Below are 22,573 nucleotides of genomic sequence, written 5' to 3'. Positions count from 1 at the left end.
TTCAAGTTTTGCAGTTTCAGAGCTCTTATGAAATATTCAGCGTATTCCCTTGGTTTTTGAATTCTCAAGTGAAAACATGCTCTTCCATAAACTACATTTCTCTGAGGTACAAAGTATGCATCAGACATAGGCAGAATCCTCTCACACTCATCTTTGTGACAGTCTTCAGTAAAGTCAAAGGATTTAAAGATATGCTCTGCCTGCTTCCCATTTGCACAGATTAAAGAAGCGAACTGAATATCTCTAGTTTCTTGGTGGAGCTTTGTAGCAATCCGAGATCTTGTAAAATACTGCTTCCAGACTGTTCATTGTGAAGGCCTGTCAAAGCAGAAGCTCTGTGAGGCATTGAAGAGTGCCATACTGATGAGATCCTGCAACCTTTGTTGCTTTGTTCCCGCTTTCTGAAATCTTTGTTGCTTTATTCCTTCTGTTTGTTCTCTTCTGGCACTAGTTTACTTCTGACACCTGCCATGTACTTATACATGATCGGCTGCAAGGTTGCACCTAGAAGGTCAGGCTTCTGTATCAGATATACATTGACTAGAGAGCTTACTTCTCAGAAATACATACCAGATAGATTATCAGAGTTGGAAGGGACCTCAGGAGGTCATCTAGTCCAACCCCCTGCTCAAAGTAGGGTCAATCTCCCATTTTTGTCCCAGATTCCTAAATGGCCCCCTCAAGGATTGAGCTCACAACCTTGGGTTTAGTGGGCCAACGCTCAAACCACTGAGCTATCCCTCCCCCCATTGAGCTATCCCTCATGTTCACTATAAGATCCTTTAACACTCCTCGTGGCTGACTAGTATAATACGGTTTACCATTCCATTACAATGCTAAATTAGAATTGATGTTTTATTACTCTGGGCACTAGACAAAGAGAGAGTCAATCCTGCCCTAGACAGATTATAATCCAGGATATTTAAAAACAAATAAAAGGTAGGGAGAGAAACACAACATTGTTATTGTCAGACACTTACACACACACACCTACAACACTAGGATCGGGGCCCTACTTTGTAAACATGAAGTAAAGTCAACCAGAATGAAACTGCAGCAAAAAGCTCCTGTCAATAGATTAAATATTTAGATCACTGCACAACTGTACTACAATGATGAATTACTATATCCTTTTTGTCAGGAGGAACATCAGCCTTCTTGAAGTTTATCTCGTCTGATTTCTTGTTCTACCATAAATCAAGTACTGTTTACCTGCGTGGGTATTTCACAGTATAGGTAATAATAACAACACAACACTTTTCATCAGTAGCTCTTAAAAAAGCTTTACAAAAGATGATCAATATCTTTATCCCCCATTTTACAGACAATGAAACAAAGGCAGACAGGGGAAGCGATTTGCCCAAATTCACCCAGGTAGTTGTTGCTGTATCCAAAAGACCATACTGCCTGTCTGTATTTATTAAATATATCAAAACTGTTGACACATTTTCCAAAAAGATCTTGATTTTGTTTGTCAGTTGTCTAGGCATATATTCAGAAAAAAGAGCACTAACTCCCATGTTACCTCCGTTGAGTTTAGTTTAGTTGCACATGGGCAGAGGAGTCTACCTAAAGGGACCCGACTGCAGGATCAGGTTGTTAGTTTTAAAAAAAAGGTGCCACAAGTACTCCTTTTCTTTTTGCGAATACAGACTAACACGGCTGCTACTCTGAAACCTGTTATTAGTTTTGTTTCAGATCTTTATTACAGGGACTCTCTCTTCCTCCTTGAGTACAGAGCACCTAACGCAACGAGGCCACGATCCCAAATTTGGGCTTCTGCCACTGCCCTATTCAAATCCAGGCAAAGCAAAGAGGATTCTTTGCGGCTGGTTCAAAGCCCTTGTGGGGTTGCGGGATTTGTTGTGCAAGCACAGCGTGGTCCAGCGCCGCAAGAGCCACAGGCCGGGCACGGTGGACGCGGGGTCGGACGGACGCAGGGGACGCTCGGAGCCAGAGAGCGGCGCTGATCGCTGGGGGCGATGTGTCCCCAGGGCCACGGGACCTGGCTGTGGGCGCGCCGCTCCCGGCTCCAACCCGCGGGCGGGGTATGCGGGGAAAGGGCATCGCCGGGCCCGGGCTCTGACCGCTGGGGAGGCCGCTGCGGCAGCGGGGCGCGAGCGCTCCCCTACACGGACCCGAGCGGGTGGGGTCGGGCCGGAAGGGGCCGGGGCGGATGCCCAGTGACACCGGCCCGCAGCCAGTGACGCCCAGGAAAGACCCGGCCCGGGCGCCTCTTACTGTAGGTGACGGTGACGGTCACCGGGGTCCCGGGCGACGCCATCTCCGCCCCGCCGGCTGCCTTTGCAGGGAAGCGCCGCCCCCAAGTGCTTCCGGGGCAGGCCGGAAACCGCGCTGCGGAGCCGACGGGGAAACCGCCGAAGCCGCTGCTGGGCCCGCCTCTCCCCCGGGGACGCCACCCGCGGGCCGCGCTGCGCCCCCGCCCCCAGCCGCACAGACGGCGTGGGGGGGCCTTGCAGGAGCCGCGGCCTGGCTGCTGCAGGAGCCGGCGCAGGCGCAGGGCGGTCCCGGCTCTCCTGGGTGGAAATCGGGTCCTCGCCCCGTGGCGTTCAGCTGCTGAGGGGGTGGGGGCCCGCCTGACTCCGTTTCCGATTGCGCGGGGCGCGCAAATACGCAGCCCCCCTGGCCCCCGCTTGCTGCTCGTCGGCTAATGGCCCCAGCAGCGCAGGGGAGATGCTCAAGCCCCGCCCCACAGGCCCCAGGCCTCCTAGAAGCTAGTCCTCAATCCTGCACCAATTCTCGGGTGTCACTTTGCACATGAAGACAAGGAGGACTTGGGGCACCTTAGAGACTAACGAATTTATTTCATGAAGTTGACAGATTTCCACGCTCTAGGGCTAAATTCAGTGCCTTGCCTAATGACAGCAGCCCTGTTAGTCTGCGTTTGCAAAAAAGAACAGGAGGACTTGTGGCACCTTAGAGACTAACAAATTTATTTGAGCATAAGCTTTCGTGAGCTACAGCTCACTTCATCGGAAAGCTTATGCTCTAATAAATTTGTTAGTCTCTAAGGTGCCACAAGTCCTCCTGTTCTTTTTGCGAATACAGACTAACAGCTGCTACGGTGAAAGCTAATGAATCGTCTCTCTCACCCACAGAAGTTGTTTCAATAAAAATGATCTCCCCTCCTTGTCTCCATAATAAATATGGAAATTAATACAGCTGGTCAACCATGGAACAAAAATTCTGTTGAAATTGTTTTTCCATCAAAATGTTGGACGGAAATGTTGATTGCTTTTATATTTTTAGACCAACTCTAGTAATTAACTTAGTTCAAGATAGTAATTGGAATCCCATGCTTTCTAAGATGTCTCAAACAGAAGTTTGCCTTGCTCGCTGTAAAAAAAAAAAAAAAAAAAAATCATCTTAGGTATTTAGCTAAAAATCTTATACAATTTCAATTTAGTTTCTGATGGGTCCTCTAATGGGGGGAGATGGGTTCTATGGCCTAATAGCTCTTTTCTTTCCCACAATATATTAGAAACAATCTCCAAACAATTCCAAAAGGGCAATATTCTAAAAAACTATTTGCTTCCCCTGGCCAGATGATACTGGATTCTCATGCACAGTAAACTGGAATTCGCCCACAACTAATGCAACGGGAATACAGATTTACAGTGATCCTAAAGAGATCTAATTTTTGTTGTCACTTCACAATCTGTGTGAAATAGTTGATTCCACACTGAATAGTTTAAAAATATCAATTCTGTAATACAATGTTTTATTTACATTCCTTTAGGTTAAATTAACAAAAGATGATTTACATAAAATGCTGTATACAGGTCCAAAACAATCTGATCTAAAATCCAGTTTCCATCTATGTTATTTTAAACACATTTTGAAATCTGATAATTTAAAATTCTGCTTTATACTAGGTACAGTACTTAGCTATGTTCATCACCACTTAGATTTAGGAAGGGTATGTGTACTGCAACTAATTCTTTTCTTTGCCTTCAGTTTCTCTTATGGGAAGAAAATGTCACCTGTGTAGACTATTCCAGGCAACATTTCTCTAAGGTACAAGTTTACTAATGGAGGGCTCTCTGTTCCCAACTAGCTAACAGTTCTAAGGCTTATAATTATTTATGTCTTGCTTCTTTAGCTGAAGGAAAAGCTTACGAGCAAGAACTAAGGTTACAAGTAAACTATTTTGTATTTTTGATTACATATGAATAAGTTTACTTTTTTAAACCAAACTGTTCATTACAATTAAGGAGGGATGTGTTCTTAAAATTTATGTTGGAAAAATATCTTTATTAAGCATAAATAAGTTTCAGTTTCTGTACAACAAACATTTGTATACTTCATTCCTGATAAAAATGGAAAACTATCTGGGCCAGACTGAAAGACAGTCTGTTACAAGACTTGGCAATACAATCTTCAGTAGAGGAGATTTGAGTTTGAGAGTACTCTCACTCTTCTGGCCAATGGGTCCAAAGAAAGGGAGATGGCCGTTTGTCTAGCAAAAAGTGGTTATAGAACAATCTACAGAGCAATAATAGTTAGAGAAAGCAGTAATGCCCCAACTCATGACACGAGGAGAAGCACAGCAGTAGCAATGGTCTTAAAGAAATGTTATTTTGGAATTCCAAGAGGGAGATATATGAAAGGGTGGAGAAACTTGAGGATCATGACCAACCTCCCCTTTAGACCAAGCATGTTAAGGGAGGGCCCATGCTCAAATGCTGAATGACACTGATGGAAACAAGAGACAGGTTAAAACTACTACCAAAAAACACCACACAAGAGGATAAGCTACTCTATGGTATAAATTTTTATGTCAAAATGGAATACATAAGGTTAAAGATAACCTTTGTATATATTTATTTGTTACAGTTGTAATTAAGAGTTACAAATACAATATCGAGTCTCAGAACTGAAGTATTCTTAAAAATGCATCCATTTGTTATTAAATCAGTACAGTAAGTAATAAGGAAGCTATCTTTCAGAAGGCAAGCAGCCACATAACCTTAGTTTGTTTCAGAGAACAGAAATGTAATACAAATCAAATCAAGACAAAGCTCAACTATTAACAGCCACCACTATTTTTCATGTGCTACTTCTTTCGTAAAAGACTGGATACTCAAAACCTAGTAGACTGAATGCATCCACTGAAGGAAATGGTGCCAATTTTTCTCCTCTAATAGAAAAGTCAGTAGTATATCAACTTTCTTCCAAGAAAGGAAACACCACCAGCCATTCTTATTGCATTTTAAGTTGTAGTGATATTAAGGTTATACTGAAAAGGCAAGTTTTCCAGGATTTCAAAAACTGTTTTGCTAATTTGATTTGTAAGAAGTAACTTGCCATTTCCAATGTGCTCTAAAAATGCATGTTTATGTAGCAGGGATCTGTGGCAGTCCAAATTCATCGACCAATACACCGTCCTATGGAAAAAAGAGATACAGTTTAATGAATTGTGTATCAGTCTTTAAGATTATTTTATATTATGGATTACATGACCAAATAGGAGCATCATTATTTTCTGTAGCCAACCTCACTTATTGATTTTATTATAGCCCAAAAAAGTGAAAATTGAACATCGATCAGCTGACATATGCTTACATACAAAAGCCATATGAAAAAAGTTGGAAAAGCATGGGAAATGCTGGTTTAGATTTACTTGGAAAAAAAAAATAAAAAACATGTAAAAATGCTAAGTACACTATGACAGTCCTTTCAACTAATTACAATCAGTACCTTATGGGGAAATAGATTTTTACAGCAGAAAGACGTTAGTTTGTACAGTAAAGTTGGCCTCCCAAAGCACACAAGGGAAATCTATACAAGAGACTATCCTAAGCATCTCCAAACATGCTAAGCACAATTCTGCTCCACCTTTAAGACTTTCCATTAAGCAACAGCTTTATTAGTTTCATGATTGACTGATTAAAACAAGTTTTACTGTACATTTATTTAATGAGAGGGAAAAGGCCCACCTTGTTTTTTGCGTCAGTAGGAGTGCCTTCTGGAATTGCTGGAGCAGATGCAGCTTCATCTAAATAGGAACTGTCCTCATCAACTAAAAGCTCATCACCTAAGGCATCCAGTTCTGAAATTTAATTACATTACATATGTTATAGCTATATGAGGGCTGAAGGACCGATTGATCACGGTGATGTTAAAGTAAGCAATGGATTTCTTTTGCAAGGGAAAAAACAAAAACAAAAAACAAAAAAAAAAACAACCATGTATAGAAAGTTACTGGGGGATGTGTTAAGAACAAAACCAGAGCATCTGCCCTAGCAGACGTGCCATAGGGCAGCTGGAGGAACACACAAAAAGGGGCCTATGACATTCTATGCCTTGGGGGAGCACCCTATAACCCCCATATTCCTCATTTCTATACAGTCGTGATCTTGCATCTAAAGCATGCCTTGTAAGGTATCAGGGGAAAGGTTATGGTCTGCTAAAAGTCATTTCTCTATCCATATCTGTATACCATTAATGCATATGAAGTTATGAGAATTCTGTTGTATGGTTGTCACTAAAACATGCTGTAAATTGGGGAATCAGTCACATATTAGCTCCCCAGAGGCAACAGCAAGGAAAGTAACCACCGGGCGGGGTATCAACCAACCCATCAACAACCATCCTCCTGCAAGGGAGCTACAATTTAATGACTCACGTCCATGAGACCACACCAGGGGAATTGCTCAGCCTTGCCTGGAGACTCAGCAATGCCACCAGACTGCCTGGACTTGTGTTCTACAAGCACGTGGACTGAGGGTATAAAAATCAAACACAGGGGGCCCATGCTTGGCCTTTCTCCTTCACCCACCTATACTGCAAACAACAAGGACACTGAAGACTCCAACTGAGGGGACTGGCTCAGATTTCAAGGGTGAAATCTGTGTACTATGAACTGCAATATCCAGTGTGGTGAGGAAAACCTGTTTAATCTAGTTGTTGCCCAGTATAATAAGGTTGAAAGTTTAGATTGCATGCTTACATTTTATTTTATTTTGGTAACTGACTTTTTGCCTATCATTTAAAATCTATCTTTTGTAGTCAATAAATGTGTTTTACTGTTTATCTTTACCAGTGAGTCTGCCTGAAGCGTGTGGTAAATCTGCTCAGGATTTGCAAAAGCTGGTGTGTGTCCACTTTCCATTGATGAAGTGGTGAACCAATTAATAAATTTGCACCGCCCATCTTGAGCAGTGCAAGACAGTATATTCCTGAGGTACAGTGCTAGGGGGATTTAGCTGGTGCCTTTACCTGTGTGATTCATGCGTGGCTCTGGGAGCATTCATTCAATCTAGCTGGGTGGGAGAGTTCCACATGCAGTTTTGCTGAGTGATAACAGCACCTGAACAGGTTTGCTGCTGGTCACTAGCAAGGTATTGAGAGACAGCCCAGGCTAAAGAGAGTTAAGGGGGCACAGCGTCCTACAGTCCCAGGCTGCACCCCATCCCAGTGGCACGGCGAGCAGGGTGAAATATACAGCTTGTTGTACTGAGCAAGATTTGCATTTCATACACTGGTGTAAAGATCTTGCGTATGGTGGCTAAGGACAGTCAGGAGGAAGCTACCGGTTTGTTATTTTCTGTTTGGAAGTAGGGACAGAAAAGTAGGAAAATAACTGAAAGCAGTGAAGCAATTGGAGCTTTTAGGCTGCAGAAAAGGAGAGGGAGAACCAGAGATTATTGGAACTGAAAGAAATGGAGATAAACGAAAAGCAGGAGGCAAGAGAAAGGAAGCGGGAGGAAAAAGAAAACAGCAGGAGCAAAAACACCAACTGGACCTGCTAGAGAAGCAGAACCAGAACGCACCAATTCTCATCACACCAAAAATCCACAATTGGGACCCATTTATGTCCTGCATACAATGAGGCAGATGATATTGCTGAATATCTGACCACATTTGAAAGGCTGCAGGCAGTGCATGAAATCCTTGATGCCAAGAGAGTTTCTACCCTGATTGCAAAATTAACTGGTAAAGCTCTGAATGTATTTAATGAAATGCCCATTGAGGATGCTTTAGACTATTGTAAATTTAAAAACCACTGTTTTGCAACGGTTTCAGTTTAACCCTGAAACAGAGTTAAATTTAGGATTCTTAGGAGGGATTTTGGTATGAGTAATGGGGAACATGTGAACAAAATGGAAGATGTGATGGGAAAGTGCGTGAGGGTCAAAGGTGTTACCTAGTTTTGAGGGAATGTTTGATCTTGTGGCTCAAGAGCATTTCTTAGACATATACAAGGCTGATGTAAAGCAGTGTCGATAGGACAAAAATGTCAAGTCTGTGGATGAGATGGCATCTCTAGCTGATGCCTTTGAACAGACCCAGACATCTACTGAAAACAAACCACTGAAAGAGGTGTTTAAAGCTGGTGGGAAGGGAAGATCCCATTTTATCCCTAGCAAGAGGATGGGAGGCTGGGTACTCACCTCCCCAAAGCCATTCCTCTAACCCTCATCCCAAATCTCCTGTAAAAACAGAAGAGCCCAAAAGGTGCTATCAGTGCAATTCCACAGATCATCTGAGGAATAAATGCCCTATGCTAAGAGGAAGCAGGCAACCAATAGCTCATGTCAGTTCTGCTGTCCTCCATATAGAAACCCCCCAGGCAATCAAAACCTATCATATTGGTTTTGTGAGATTAGCCTCTGCAGAACCAGATATGGAGCATGTTAAGCTTGTCCAAATTAATGGCAAGGAATGCTTGGGGCAAAGGGATACAGGGGCCCAGATCTCTCTGGCTAAGCAGAGTATGGTCCAAAAGGCCAATATGTTACCTGGCCATATGGCAGAAATGGTGGGGGTGGGAAAAAGCAGATTCCTCGTACCACTAGCTAAAATCCATGTGGCATGGGAAGGTTTGGAAAGTGTTTTGACTGTGGAGGTAATGGAACACCTTCTAATCAACCTGCTTCTTGGTAATGATTTTTTCCGTGTAGCTCAGGTTAAAATATTTGCCTGCAGCAGGAGGGAGTTTTATGCTGGGACTCCCAAGAGAAAGGTAAGGTTTCAGGAACTGCTGAGAGAATGTGAAAGTCTCCTTGATTCTTCTGCAGCAGGGGGAAGCCACATGCTTCCAGGTGGGAGGCTGGTTGAGACCAGTTCCTGCACAGCAGCTGGAGGCAACACCACATCAGGAAGGGATGGGGGTGTAATGCCTGCCAGGGAGAGAACTGTCCAGGTTGTTAGTTGCCAGCAAGTTGCAGCTGAACCAGAGATAGATCCAGCTCTAGGGAGCACAGATAAATGTCTCCCAGAGGAGAAACCAAAGAAGAGGCAGAATCTCAGAAACCACTGAGTTGGGTGAGGATTCCCGTGACTTTGTAACACAGGGAAGTCACATGCTTCCAAGTATAAGAAGGGCTGAGATTAGCTCCTTTCCAGCAGAAGGCAACATGCCCTCAGGATCGGGGGCAGGAGAGGTATTGTCAATGGCTAAGGAAACTGTCCCAGTTGTTAGCTGGCAGAGTTTGCAGCTGAACGAGGGATAGACCCCTTCCTAGGGAGCACAGAGCAACGTGTCTTAGAGAGGGGCCCAGAGGAGGAAACTGGGGAAGGAATAGTGAAAGTACAGAAATGTCTCCTCACTGATCACTTGGGAGAGGATGCCTGAGTCAGCATCTGTGCACCCAGGCTGCACCCCAGGGATCCCGTCACAGGGCCAACTGACAGAATTCCTCCACCAAATACAACTCTGAAAAGGAAAACTTATGGGGCTTCACAACGAAGAGGACATGCAAATGGTGGCCCAGGATCAACAGGGATGGTGGAGCATTGTTTGTGCACTAAGCAACATCTGACAATGCCGGAAGGATTCATATTCAGAAAGCTGAGGGAGAGGGAATCTGCTCCAATAAAGAAGCAACAACCGTCTATATCTGAGCCAAACAAATTACTTAAGACAATTAGTGATACATAAAAGCACTAGAGAGAAACTAGAATTAACCCCACGGAAAAGATTTTTTTCTTCAGTAACCACAGAATTCTACAAATATCAGTTATTAAATACATTAACTTGTGCTTTTGCCTGTGCAGCTTCAGAGTTCAAAATAATCAGCTATCGCTAATTTCTTTGGGGGCGGGGGGGAGGGCTAAGAAATTGTGCTCTTGCAGAAACTAAAAGTACCACTGACTCTCCCTATACTCACTAACCTGCTTCCAAATCATCTTCGTCAATCTCCGGTGTTCCATAACTACGACCCAGTGCGTCCTGGATTTCACTGGCTTCTTCCATCATATCTTCCAATTGGTCTTGTATGTCCTGTAGTAGTAACAAAGAACTTACACTTGTCCCAATTGCAGAGTTACAAGCTGATTCAACTATAACTATACACTGAAATTCAGAAGTGACTCGAGCTAATGATGCAGAACAAGCTCCTCTACTGGGCCTTTTTAATTTATAAATCCTGCTTGAAATTATTATAAAAATAGAATATTGTGTTAATTATGCATTTGGTGTAACCCTCTGGGTTCTCAGCAATTAAAAAAAATATATATAAAAATGGACTGGAATAGAGGGAGGGGAACTGGCACCAAAATCTCTGAACATAGCAGGTTGTTTTATACTTCTCCAGAGTGAATTTAAAAAAGACTTAAAAAAAACCCAGAATCTAGTATTAGATAGCAGAAGGAAGATGGAAGATATGAGGCACATACTAAAAAGCAAAACTAAATTAGATTTTTTTAAATTTCATACACTGAATTCTAGTGTGGAAGTGCAGTGACCATTTTTTCCTCACTTGTATTAATATCAAAATGATGAAAGTCTCCTGGCACGCTTAATAGATTCTTTGTATACTAAAAACAAACTTCTAAGACTGCAAATGAAGCCAGTCAAAATCAATGGTAAAGCCATATTAGATGGCTGGAAGTTCTAGAATGGGGTCAGAAGCTTCTAGAGTGGGCTGAAAGGACATTTAAAGCATGAGAGATCAGAGCAGGAATGTTAGCTGTAAAACTCATGCCACTGATGAAGGGGGGGAGGCGGGATCAGAAGTAGTTGAAAGAATGAAGTGACAAAACCAAAATGGATAGGAAGAATGGGGAAATGTGATTAGATAGGATTTCACAAAACACACCAAAAACCAGTAGACTTGGAAATGGATGTTCCCATGGAAAATACTACGTCAGATATTAAGGTCAGATCTTAAAAGCCATACCCAAAGTCATCAGCCCAGTGACATTATGGGACAATCCAAAGCATTATTATTTTTAACAACAGGGTTGAGAAGATGGAAGTAGTTCCACATTAGGATGATTGTCTAGTTAGAAGATAATTAAGTCTTTCCCACAATTCCAAGTATAGTATTATATATCAAACTCTTGTTTTATCAATATTTTCAGCTCAGACACTTGGGTTTTTAACAATTTATAGACAAGGAAGAAGAAACCCAAAATTGAAAGCCATAGAAACATTTATGTTCAGTGCTAAGGATATATCCATCTTTGTAACTAATACTTATAAAGACGCTAATTGGGAGGCCTGGAAAGAATCAGCCTCAAGTACAGAAATTTGAGGAAGCCAGAAGCTTATCTGGGTGTTCTAAAGGATGAGGACTAACTTGAGTTGTGCCATGATGAAGTCAATCAATTAAAAAAACAAAACAAAACAAAAAAAAAAAAAACAACAGATTTTAGTGTAAATCTTACACTAAATGCTTACGCAGATAAGACAACAAGCATTGCCCCCAAAGGGCTTACAATGTAGACACTGTGATAGAATACACCAAAAAGATGATGCAGCAGTCACATTTAGAATGTGTTTTAAACCTTTGCACTTTATTTTTGGGGGTAAAGTCATAGTTATTTAGTAAAAAAAAAAACTTCTTAGGGAAGGACTACGCCTTATAGGCCTCTTGGAATTGTGTTTTCAGAAGGTACCAGGAGGAGAGGTTGGGAACACTGTGAACCGATTTGGAAGGAGGGAAGTAACAAAGGTAACATGGAAGAACATTAGGAAACAAAAGTGGGAGGAGGACATAACCAGTTCAAATCATCATAAAGTTTGGGAGGAAAAAGTAGCTGGAGCAGAAATGTAGTTCCGGTGGGATAACTCAGATGAATTGAAAGCCAAGTGCTGGGCTGTACAGTCAGAGGAATTAAAAATCCACATGATCAGGATTAGCAGCCTATAGAAAATCAGTTTCATCTTTAACAAAAGCTGTAGAGCTGCCCATTTCTGAAGGAAGCAATCAGCTGTGCATTTAGCTCATTTTCACTGTTCTCTCTGGTATAGACAATGAATGTTTAATCCCAAATAAACTGTGTGCACACAGTAATAGCCACTATTTAGCATTTTAACGGTATATTTGGATAGTTTAGTAGTAAGCAGTACAAATGCTCACCTCAATGTGATCAATTTTGACTTGCTTGTAAGCCTTCTTCATTTCTTTCACCCCCAGTTTCATAGCATCAACCTAGAAAGAGTCAAACAAGAGGTTTGTATCTTCTGCAGCACTTATAAATAAAGTAAACTTGAAATGAATGTACCGATACCGTTGTCTTTGTGTCCTTCAGTGATTGGATGGTGTAATTGGCTTGTTCCATATTAAAAGACTGTTGTGACAAATTATCCCGCTGTTGTTCATACCTGTTAAAATATTACAAATGCTGTATTTAAAACATTACTGTATGTCATACAACTTGTAAGTAACCCTAATGAAATTCACAAGATACCTAAGACAAACAGTACTTTTCCAACTTGGAAACAAAAACAGAAGGCAACTTTGCTCTTTAACTTATTTGTAAATAGTGTTCAGTAATAGTCATTTTAATTTTGTTCTAAGGGCCATTGAACATGACTATGTATTTATGTCTGTAACTTGATAAAGCTATTTCTGAATGCAGAATTAAACTTTTCCTTAGATGGTTGGAAACCATGCATGCCCATGTTTACACAGTTTTATATACTGTGCTTGGTTGGGATATAAACTGACAAATTTGGGAGGAGTGCATTACAGTAACTCCTCACTTAACGTTGTAGTTATGTTCCTGAAAAATGCCACTTTAAGCAAAACAACGTTAAGCAAATTCAATTTCCCCATAAGAATTAATGTAAATAGGGTCCAATGAAGTGAGCTGTAGCTCACGAAAGCTTATGCTCAAATAAATTTGTTAGTCTCTAAGGTGCCACAAGTACTCCTTTTCTTTTTGCGAATACAGACTAACATGGCTGCTACTCAGAAACTCGAGTGTAACTTCAGTGATTTCCCAGTCATTTTGTTTTAATTCCAGGTGTACAGTACTGCACATTATATAATATTATGTGCATATTAAATACCAAACCTATTTATATATTGTTATACAAATAATGCAGACATGCTGACACTGACATTTTTTAGCTTTGATATTTCAAGATCAAAAACTGGATGTTTATAAACATCTGGCTGCGATTTCTCCAATGGATTTGTTTGCAAGAATACTCATAAGAAACGGCACAGAAATGGAAGAGGAAGTGGAAAGTGCGTCAATCCTCCCCAAACCAAACAGTATTTCACTAAATAAGGATGAAGAAACTTTGAAAACTTACATTCGCTTCTGCTTTAATACTCTCAAAGCCTTCTGTTTTACCATATTCTGAAAGAGACATGACAGCCAGATGTTAGTAAAAACAAAGGTAACAATTTAATTGCTCTGGGTTACACTATTACAATATTTAATGCACAATTTTTTTTTTTAAACACACTGTGAGAGGTCCTTTCTTTCAAATTATGAGAGCTGTTAAACACACACAGTTAACAGTCATAATGAATACTCAAAGTAAATATTGAAACAGGCATATCTATTGTTGGTAATAATGAAACCCCATTTAACTTCTGTTTAAATAAAGGAAAACAGACACTGAAAAAGCAGAACACACTCAAATAAATGGCAAATTTCTCTGGACATTACCTTTCAAAAGCATTTCAATGGTCAGTATCAACAAACTAATGCTTTATAAGGTGCTATCAGTGTTTCACTACATGCATTAAGAATTTCCATTCACTTTAAAACTCAAACTAAACTAAACTTTGTTAATAGTTGTTTCCTTTAGGTGTTTGCACCATTTCTCAAGTTCATGGGGTTTTCCCCCTCTATCCATTTCTGAAAGATTTGGAACCTCCTCCATACGCAACTGAACCAAGGAGACTGCCCTGCAGATTTTACCTCAGAGCCGCAGGGGAAGGAGAAAGAGAAAGCAAGAAAAGGAACTCAGACTCCCTTCTCCCAAGGGAGCCTACTGGTTTCACAGGGATACCCAGATTGTACTTCCAAGTTCTTGCATTTTCTCCTTGCTTCCTCCCCTCCTCACACCACGGTTCTCCATATTCTGGTTTGCAAGCTCTACCTGATAGAACCTTAAAGTAAGCAAACTGGTCCCACTTTCATCTTTATTCCTAACCACACTGAGATCTCATTTGCACCTCTCAGGAAAAAAAAATGATAAAGTTTACATTTAGCATTTTACTGACATTTTAATGTTTCCCATTGTAGGTGTTCAATTTAGTGAAATCTCTGTGACAACTATGAAAAAGAGAGACAATGATTAGTGCAGAGGAAGACCCAATTTAACAGTGTGACTGGATGGCCAGAGTGTGCTGGACCAAGCCTACCATCTCGAACAGCCTGATGTAGATATAAAAAGGAAGTAGTAAAAGTATTTGACTTTGTAGCCACATTTGAGTTTTACATAGAGCAGCATTATGAAAATGCAACTTTATTTCAAGACTAGCAATGGATATGGCACAGATCTGGGAAACAGCTGAGAATACAAACAAGCTTATAGTAGCCCACTCTCTCCCAAGATTGCAGGAAGCACTTGTAATGATACTTCTAAGAACCTGAAGAACTAGTTATGACATTGCTCCATTACGTGAAAGACTGAAAGTGTGAGTCACTTCACCTTCTTACGTGTACACCAAATAGGATTCTTACCTTTGCAGGCCCCTCCCTCATTTTCTTCATCTGATCTTTATACTTCACCAGTTCTGCATCAAGCCTACTAATTTTCTTGTCAATTGACTCAGCTCTGCTATCCACCTTTGGTACAAGGAAGACAGACAAAAAATTCATTGCCAACACTCAAGATTTTTTCCAGGCACTTGTAGTCCTTGAAGTAAAATGTGCTCACACATACAGACTTGCTGTTATACAAACTAGACTTAAACTGTCAAAAGGTTTTTGGAAAGGACAATTAGATGACAAAAGGTGGCGAAGATTCCTCCAAATAGCATTAATTAAAAAACTAGGCTTTATTGACTATATGTATTCAGAGAAGTGTCTCAAAGAAAACTTAGCTTTTCATTCTGTGAATTACTACTAGAGAGGGGCACACAGTCATACTACATTTTTACTCATTGATAATGACATTAAATTTGCAAATTCAATTTGTATCATAATATCTGATTATAGGTAATCAGTCAACATTTTAATTCTGGTGCATTTATCCTTCTGTTAGACCCATTTTTCTCTAAACAAAAAGAGACAGTATACACCAGTATGGAGGAGGACATTGATAATATACTATTGCCAGGGGCATTTTCTATGCAGAGCAATTGATAGCAGCTCTCTCCACACTAGAGACAAAATGCCTGGTTGCAGCTGGCACTGAAAGATTTACTTTAAGCTTTCCACTATGCCAGCTGCTTTATTAATAAAAAGAAAATAAATTGTAGAATATTTTTAAAATATTCTACATTTATGGAGCCTTGAAACAACTCTTAAAGAGTCCTAAAGCTCTCCACAAACATCCATCTACCCAACCTCACAAGGGAGGGAGGACAATTATTATTTGGACAACTAGCGCGCATCATTCTGGATAACAGTATGATTGTAAATAAGACACTGAGGCAGACCCTCCTAGTCTAGATTCTATGGTATACATAATTACCGTACATAGAACAGACAGAACTTCAGTTTTTACTGTGATGTTGGAAAGATTCCTCCATGCACTTTGCAATGTAACTCAGTTTATCTGCCTCCAAAGGACTGACCTGGCTGTATTGGGACTTAAACCTCCGAGTCCAGAGCCTTTAAATTCTATGTTTAAACCACTGATATACAAAAAAGCTTGTGTGTCCGAAGTAGGAGAAAATTCTCCACATAATCTAAGAAGAATCCCAGTTAACATACACAGAGGAGTTTCATCATTAAACTGCTTTCTTTCCTGCACAAGTGAATGATACAGGCACAGAGGCACTTCATTTATCTCCAGAGGAAAGGCCCATGGTGAGAGCTAATAAGTTTATTCCAAAACAAAATATTAAACTTCTGTTTCTCAAGACGTATCTAAGATTCTAGTTATGCCTTTTTGCGCCCCAAACTAAGCATTCTGACTACTTGTCTGAAGTAAACTACTAATTTCTGTTGTTTTACCTAAAAAATTAAATTCCCACCAGGAGTAAATAATAAGAGACAACAATGTACAATCCAATATAAACTGTCAGGAAAAAGAAAAGGGTGAAGAGTACTCTTACATTTTCAGTAACTGTTTTGGGGTGAACCCTGACTTAATTTAAAATTGAATTACCTCCCTCGATAATTTGCATTCTGTTTATAAGTATATCACAGCATAATTGAATTTGGTAAGGATTGTTATATTATGCATTACTTGTAGTCCATGCTGCACTAGGAATTATTTTTATATTGAAAAAGGAGATGGTAATTAAGTCTTTATCAACTCTTCATAAGTTTTCATCATGGTCACCAATTGTACCCTTACAGTTTATCATCCACAGACACTTGTTTAGTTGTCATACATTGCTGAGCAACTAGAAAAGAACAAACTTAAACATAAAGAAACATGAAAAGGACTGAGGCAGCAGCTAAGACTATCCATCAAATGGTGTAAAGAAGAGTGTTCAAAATTGATAACGTAGTATTTAAATATGTATATGTGTTATGCATTTCTGAGAACCTCACAATGTGTACATTATCTTCATTGCTGTACATTGCTCTCTATAGTGACAGTCTGAGGCCAATTAAAAAGCCACTAGATCATCTCCTTCCTTATTATGAAATCTGTTATGTACATACTAAATATTGCATCTGTTATGCAAATGTATTGTCTTCAAGACTGGAGAAGATTTACTGTTTAAAGAATAATTCTACAGAGTACCACTGAAAATCAGACCAAGAACTTTTAGTTAATAAAGTAATTGCAAGGAGGATCATTCAGTAGGACACTGATCATGATCATCTCTTCCATTTGTTTATTTGTCCACTAGCATATGCAATTATCTGATTTGCACACACAGTTGATGCAATTGCATGTTATGCACAGTTGAGCGCCTAAATTCTGTTCTTAACAGGACTATCATTAGGTTGAAAAGGTAACAACCCATTGAGATTAATGGGGCAGTTTGTTTACAAGAATTGTTTCAGACTGTCTGCAGATTCCAGAAGACAGTTGAGAATCAGTTCACATTTGGAAGGTTTAATTGCCACCATAAGAGCTAAAAGTCTATTTGTTTTTTGACTTTTGTTGTTAAATCTCAAATGCTGCATAATTTAAATCTTCCAAGAAGTTAGACAAATACCTCAAAACACCATATTATTTTTCTTCATCTTTTAATTATTTAATATATAGCGGAAAGGTATGCTCCCTAAAGCAAAAGTTGCTGGAAGATTGCATTTCATATATTTTAAGGGCCAAAAGGACCACCAAAGCATGTGGTCTGATGGCCTAAATGTCTTCCTAAGTGTTCTTGCAAGAATATTACAATAGCAGTCAGGTATTCAACTGCATGTTTAACTGCTTTAAATATGTACAAGTTGAAAAGTATTAACAGAGGACAATTAAACAAGCCCATCACATCTCTGTATGCCTTTACTCTGTTTTGCAGCAAGTTCGTCTGTGGCAGAGATTGTGCTAAAAACAATCCCATCATTCTTCATCAGCCTGAGGATGGTACTCATGTGACCGGGCCACCCTTTGAACTGCATGGTGTGGGCTTCCCACTGGCCCAGTCCAGCTTTTCCACAATGTGAGGTTCGGGATTGGCAGGCACTGGGAAGTTATGAGAGAACAAGAAAAGAAAGGAGGGGTGTGGGTGTGTGTGACAGCCCTTGGAAAGATGAACAGAGTCGGTAACAACAGAGAAAACACTGAGGTAGCAGGGCTCTGAGTGCCTCTGTCCATAGGAGTCTGAATACAGATGGGGGGGGTGGTGGTGGTGGGTCTCGGTCTCTCTCTCCCCCCCCCCTCCAGGTGTTGCCGCATGTTTCTCGAGGTGTCTCCTCCTCTATAGGAGTCACTGTGTGTCTGTCTGGTGTGTGTGTGTGTGTCAGGTGCCCTCCCGCTCTCTCCATAGGAGTCTCTCTCTCTCTCTCTCTTTGGGGGAGGGGAAAGAGAGGGGAGTTGTGTCTCGCTCTCTCTCTTGGGGGGCGTCTCTCTCTCGTCGCGGCGGGTGTCTCGGGGTGGGGCTCTGCGTATGGGTGTGGCTAGCTCGAGGAAGTTGGGGGAGGGATTTTGGGTCCCCGGGGGTAAGTCTCACGCCGGTCCTGATAACAATAAGGGCGTGGGGGGGGGGGCGCGCACCGCGCCTGGAGATGGTCCCCGCTCGCCCGGGCCAGAGCCGCCGCCTCAGAGACCCGAACACGGGGCGGGGCGGCCCCCACTCACCGTCCCGATGCAATCGGTGAGGTTCGGCGGCGGCACTTTAGGCTTCGATTTCCCGAAGAATCGATTCATCGCGGCGGCCTCAGAACGGGACAGTCACACGCGGCGGCTGCGGCGGCGTCAGCGACACCCGGAAACGCTCCGTCTCGCCGCCGCCGTTCGCTCTGCGCCGGCGCTAGTGACGCCGCACCCGACAGCCAATCCGCGACGGCAGAGGGCGGGACACGCCTGGATAAGTAACGACGGACCACCCCACGCGCTGCTCTTCCAGCCAGCGGCGCCTGGCCCTGGCTCTGGGGGGCGGGGCTAAAAGGAGCAGCTGGGGACAGAGGCACCAATCAGAGGGCCCGCTGCAGCCCGCGCCCCCGCGGGGGTCGGAACCTGCCCCCAGCCCGACCGGCCTTTCCCCCGCGCCTCTGGGGGGCGCCGCCCTCCGGCCCCTGGCCTGGGGGAGCGAAATCCTCCTTCGCGGAGGGCCGGGGCCTCCGAGTTCAGTCTCCACAGACCCCACGGCAGCGCCCCGAGGCCCTGGGGCAACTGGCAGTCCCCGCTCCGGGCGCGGCTGGGCCCCTGCCACAGCCTGAAGGAAGGGGGCTTCTCCGGGCCTGGGGGGTTGCTAGCGCTCTAGGATCGTGCGGGAGGCTCCAGGCGTTAAAGATGACGCTTTAATTAAAGACTGTCCTGGGATGAAACCTCCAGGAAGAGGGCGAAGCGGAATGGGCCACCCCTTCCTGCCCTTCCGCCAAAGCTGCCCGCTACGGGGAAGTGCTAAGGGTTCAAACAGTTACAGCGGGGCAGGAAGCACGATAACAGGTTGATGGAGGATTACTCACGCTGCTGACTTTGATCCATAGAGCAAAGAACCTCACCCTAGTACAGGTAATGCTAACAACAGACTTTGGTTTGTCACTGTGAAAGACAAACCAAAACAATAAAGTGCCCCCAAATTCTCACACTAGTAGGCTAATTCGTTACCTGAGGAAGAGCTCTGTGTAGCTTGTCTCTCTTCCCAACAAGAAAAGGAGGACTTGTGGCACCTCAGAGACTAACAAATTTATTAGAGCATAAGCTTTCGTGAGCTACAGCTCACTTCATCTGTTTTTTCCACCAAATGCATCCGATGAAGTGAGCTGTAGCTCACGAAAGCTTATGCTCTAATAAATTTGTTAGTCTCTAAGGTGCCACAAGTACTGCTTTTCTTTTTGCGAATACAGACTAACACGGCTGCTACTCTGAAATCTCTTCCCAACAGAAGTTAGTCCAATAAAAGATATTACCTTAACCACCTGGTCTTTAATCCATTAGAGTGAAAAAGGTAAGGAAACTATCCCCAAATACAGCCAGCGATCAGAGCGGGAAACTGGGTTAACGCAAAGCTCAGTCTAAACCAGAGGTGGGCAAACTACGGCCCCCGGGACTGTCCCGCCCTGAGCTCCCAGCCAGGGAGGCTAGTCCCCAGCCACACCCCTACTGTCCCCCTCCCCTGCAGCTACACCACTGAGTGGGCAGCGCAGCTTGCGCCCCCCCGGCTTCCCAATAAGCCTGTCCTGCTGCTCTGAGCAGCATGGTAAGGGGGCAGTTGGATAGGTTAGAGGTTTGGGGGGGCAGTTAGGAATGGGGGTCCCAGGAAGGGGCAGTCAGGGGACAAGGAGGGGGGGTTGGATGGGTCAGAGATCCCGGGGGGACTGTCAGAGCAGGGTGTGGCTAGGGATTAGGGAAGTCAGGGGACAGGGAGGGTTGGATAGGGGGTGGGGATGGTGGTCCCAGGAGGGTGCAGTCAGGGGACAAGGAGCAGGGCGGGTTGGATGGGTCGGATGGGTCAGGAGTTCTGAGGGGGGCAGTCAGGGGCTGGGAAGCGGATAGGGGGCAGGTGCCAAATTTCCTTTCCTTGTCAAATCTTTTTTCTAAACTTTCCTTTTATTTTTAACAATACTGTACTGCATTTGCTTTTTTCCTCTCTCTCTCTCTCTGCTGCTGCCTGATTGCTTACTTCTGCTTCCAAATGAAGTGTGTATTTGACCAGTAAGTTTGTAACTCTGGTGTTCATAACTCTGAGGTTCTACTATACCAGATTTGGTTATGGAATGCAGATCACACTAGTGATCTGCTCCTGCTGATGAAACCAGGTGTACATGTTGATTCTATCAGCTGCCTTCAGTACTGTTGGTCACAAGTTGCTGAATCACCTATAGACCATAGCAAGATTTGCCAGGGCTGCTTTTTTGTGGCTCAATTCCTTCTTTTAGATTCATAGATACTAAGGTCAGAAGGGACCATTCTGATCATCTAGTCCGACCTCTTGCACAACCCAGGCCACAGAATCTCACCCACCCACTCCTATGAAAAACCTCACCTATGTCTGAGCTACTGAAGTCCTCAAATCATGGTTTAAAGACTTCAAGGAGCAGAGAAGCCTCCCTCAAGTCACCCATGCCCCCATGCTACAGAGGAAGGCGAAAAACCTCCAGGGCCTCTCCAATCTGCCCTGGAGGAAAATTCCTTCCCGACCCCAAATATGGCGATCAGCTAAACCCTGAGCATATGGGCAAGATTCACCAGCCAGATACCCAGGAAAGAATTTTCTGTAGTAACTCAGATCCCATCCATCTAGTATCTTTGCCATGCATTCCCAAAGGGAGGCAGTGGGCAATTATTTCTCCTATCTGAGGGTGCTATAGATTCATAGATTCCAAAGCCAGAATGGACCCTTGTGATCATCTAGTCTAGGGGTTGGCAAACCTTTTGGCTTGAGGGCCACATCGGGGAATAGAAATTGTATGGTAGGCCATGAATGCTCACAAAATTGGAGTTGGGGTGCAGGTTCCAGCTGGGGGTATGAGCTCCGGGGTGGGGCTGGGGAAGAGGTTTGGGGTGCAGGAGGGTGCTTCAGGCTGGGATCAAGGGGTTTGGAGAGCAGGAGGGGGATCAGGGCTGGGATGGGGTGTTGGTAGGGGAGAGGCTCAGGGGTGCAGGCTCCAAGCAGTGCTTACTTCAAGTGGGTCTCAGTAGTAATGGGATGTCCCTTCTCTAGCTCCTACGCGGAAGGGCAGCCAGGCGGCTCTGCACGCTGCCCCATCTACAGGCACCACCCCTGCAGCTCCCATTGGAGTGCTTAGGAGGAGCGGGGCCATGCCATGGTTCATGCTGCGGTTTCTGGGAGCCACATGGTGTGGCCCCCGACCCAGCGACCCAGCTGGAGCAGGGGAAGACCCAGACCCTGCTCCCCAACAGGAGCTCGCAGGCCGGCTTAAAACGGCTCGTGAGCTGGATGCAGCCCATGGGCCATAGTTTGCCCACCCCTGATCTAGTCTGATCTGTGTAACAGAGGCCACAGAACTTCCCCACCATATGTTCCGCCATGTCCCATCTTGTTCAATGTGCCTTAGTTCTTCATTTCATCTAATCCAACGAGGTCTGTTAGCTAGCCCTCAGCCAAGCACTGGGTAAGGTATTAGGCTCCAGCCGACAAAAATATCTACCTCTTTAGCTGAGGCTGTGTGTGCGCCATTTGTTGTTTTGGTATACAATTGAAGGGTGTGGTTAGATACCTTGATGTTACTAGATCAGGTTACTGCAACTTCCACTATTTAATAAAGGCTGCAAACAAAATGATCTGAAATTTAATGTCCTTTAGGATACAGAAGGAAGTTTTTATGTATTTAATTTTTGAGAAATTAGTCAGGTAAAACATTGGAAGGCAAAATTTAAAGTTGGGTTTCTTGGCATTGACAATGCAGGTGTTTGGTTTACAAATATTAAAATTACATTCTGCAAAATAAGAATACATTTTCAAGGACATCTAGTAAATTACTCATTCATGTTTATTCTTGAACAAAGTTTCCTTTTGGTTTAAAGCAGGCAGTCCAGTACTGGAAGGCTCCAATACTTTAAATTAGCTAATCAAATGATCTATAAAGGAAGTAATTTACATTATTTCTTTATGTTTTGTTTCAATAATAAAAGACGCATTGCCTTTTATTACAAAGT

General features: G+C 43.0%; 2 protein-coding genes across 5 annotated transcripts in view; both read right to left on the bottom strand.

The window, feature by feature from the left end:
- Positions 1-2,389, bottom strand: part of BAG1 (BAG cochaperone 1) — a 29,863-nt gene extending 27,474 nt beyond the window's left edge. For all 4 annotated transcript variants that reach the window (XR_006279145.1, XR_006279144.1, XM_043508590.1 and 1 more), the window contains exon 1: positions 2,242-2,389. Coding sequence is in view for 2 of the 4 variants with exons in the window: in XM_043508590.1 (XP_043364525.1) it covers positions 2,242-2,284 (43 nt within the window). In the remaining 2 variants the exon portion in view is untranslated. The remainder of the gene's footprint in view (positions 1-2,241) is intronic.
- Positions 2,390-4,254: 1,865 nt separating this feature from the next.
- CHMP5 (charged multivesicular body protein 5) lies at positions 4,255-18,864 on the bottom strand. The gene is made up of 8 exons (XM_038391567.1): positions 18,590-18,864; positions 14,902-15,006; positions 13,517-13,563; positions 12,484-12,577; positions 12,333-12,404; positions 10,141-10,249; positions 5,961-6,073; positions 4,255-5,408 (listed from the first exon to the last, which is right to left on the bottom strand). Exons 1-8 carry the CDS (start codon positions 18,656-18,658, stop codon positions 5,358-5,360), a joined length of 660 nt encoding a protein of 219 aa, XP_038247495.1. The 5' UTR covers positions 18,659-18,864; the 3' UTR covers positions 4,255-5,357.
- Positions 18,865-22,573: the final 3,709 nt, after the last annotated feature.

Source organism: Dermochelys coriacea, chromosome 2 (assembly GCF_009764565.3).
Source record: "Dermochelys coriacea isolate rDerCor1 chromosome 2, rDerCor1.pri.v4, whole genome shotgun sequence".
NCBI lineage: Eukaryota > Metazoa > Chordata > Testudines > Dermochelyidae > Dermochelys > Dermochelys coriacea.
Note: the sequence above shows the minus strand (reverse complement) of the source record. Positions and strands in the feature narration are given on the sequence as shown.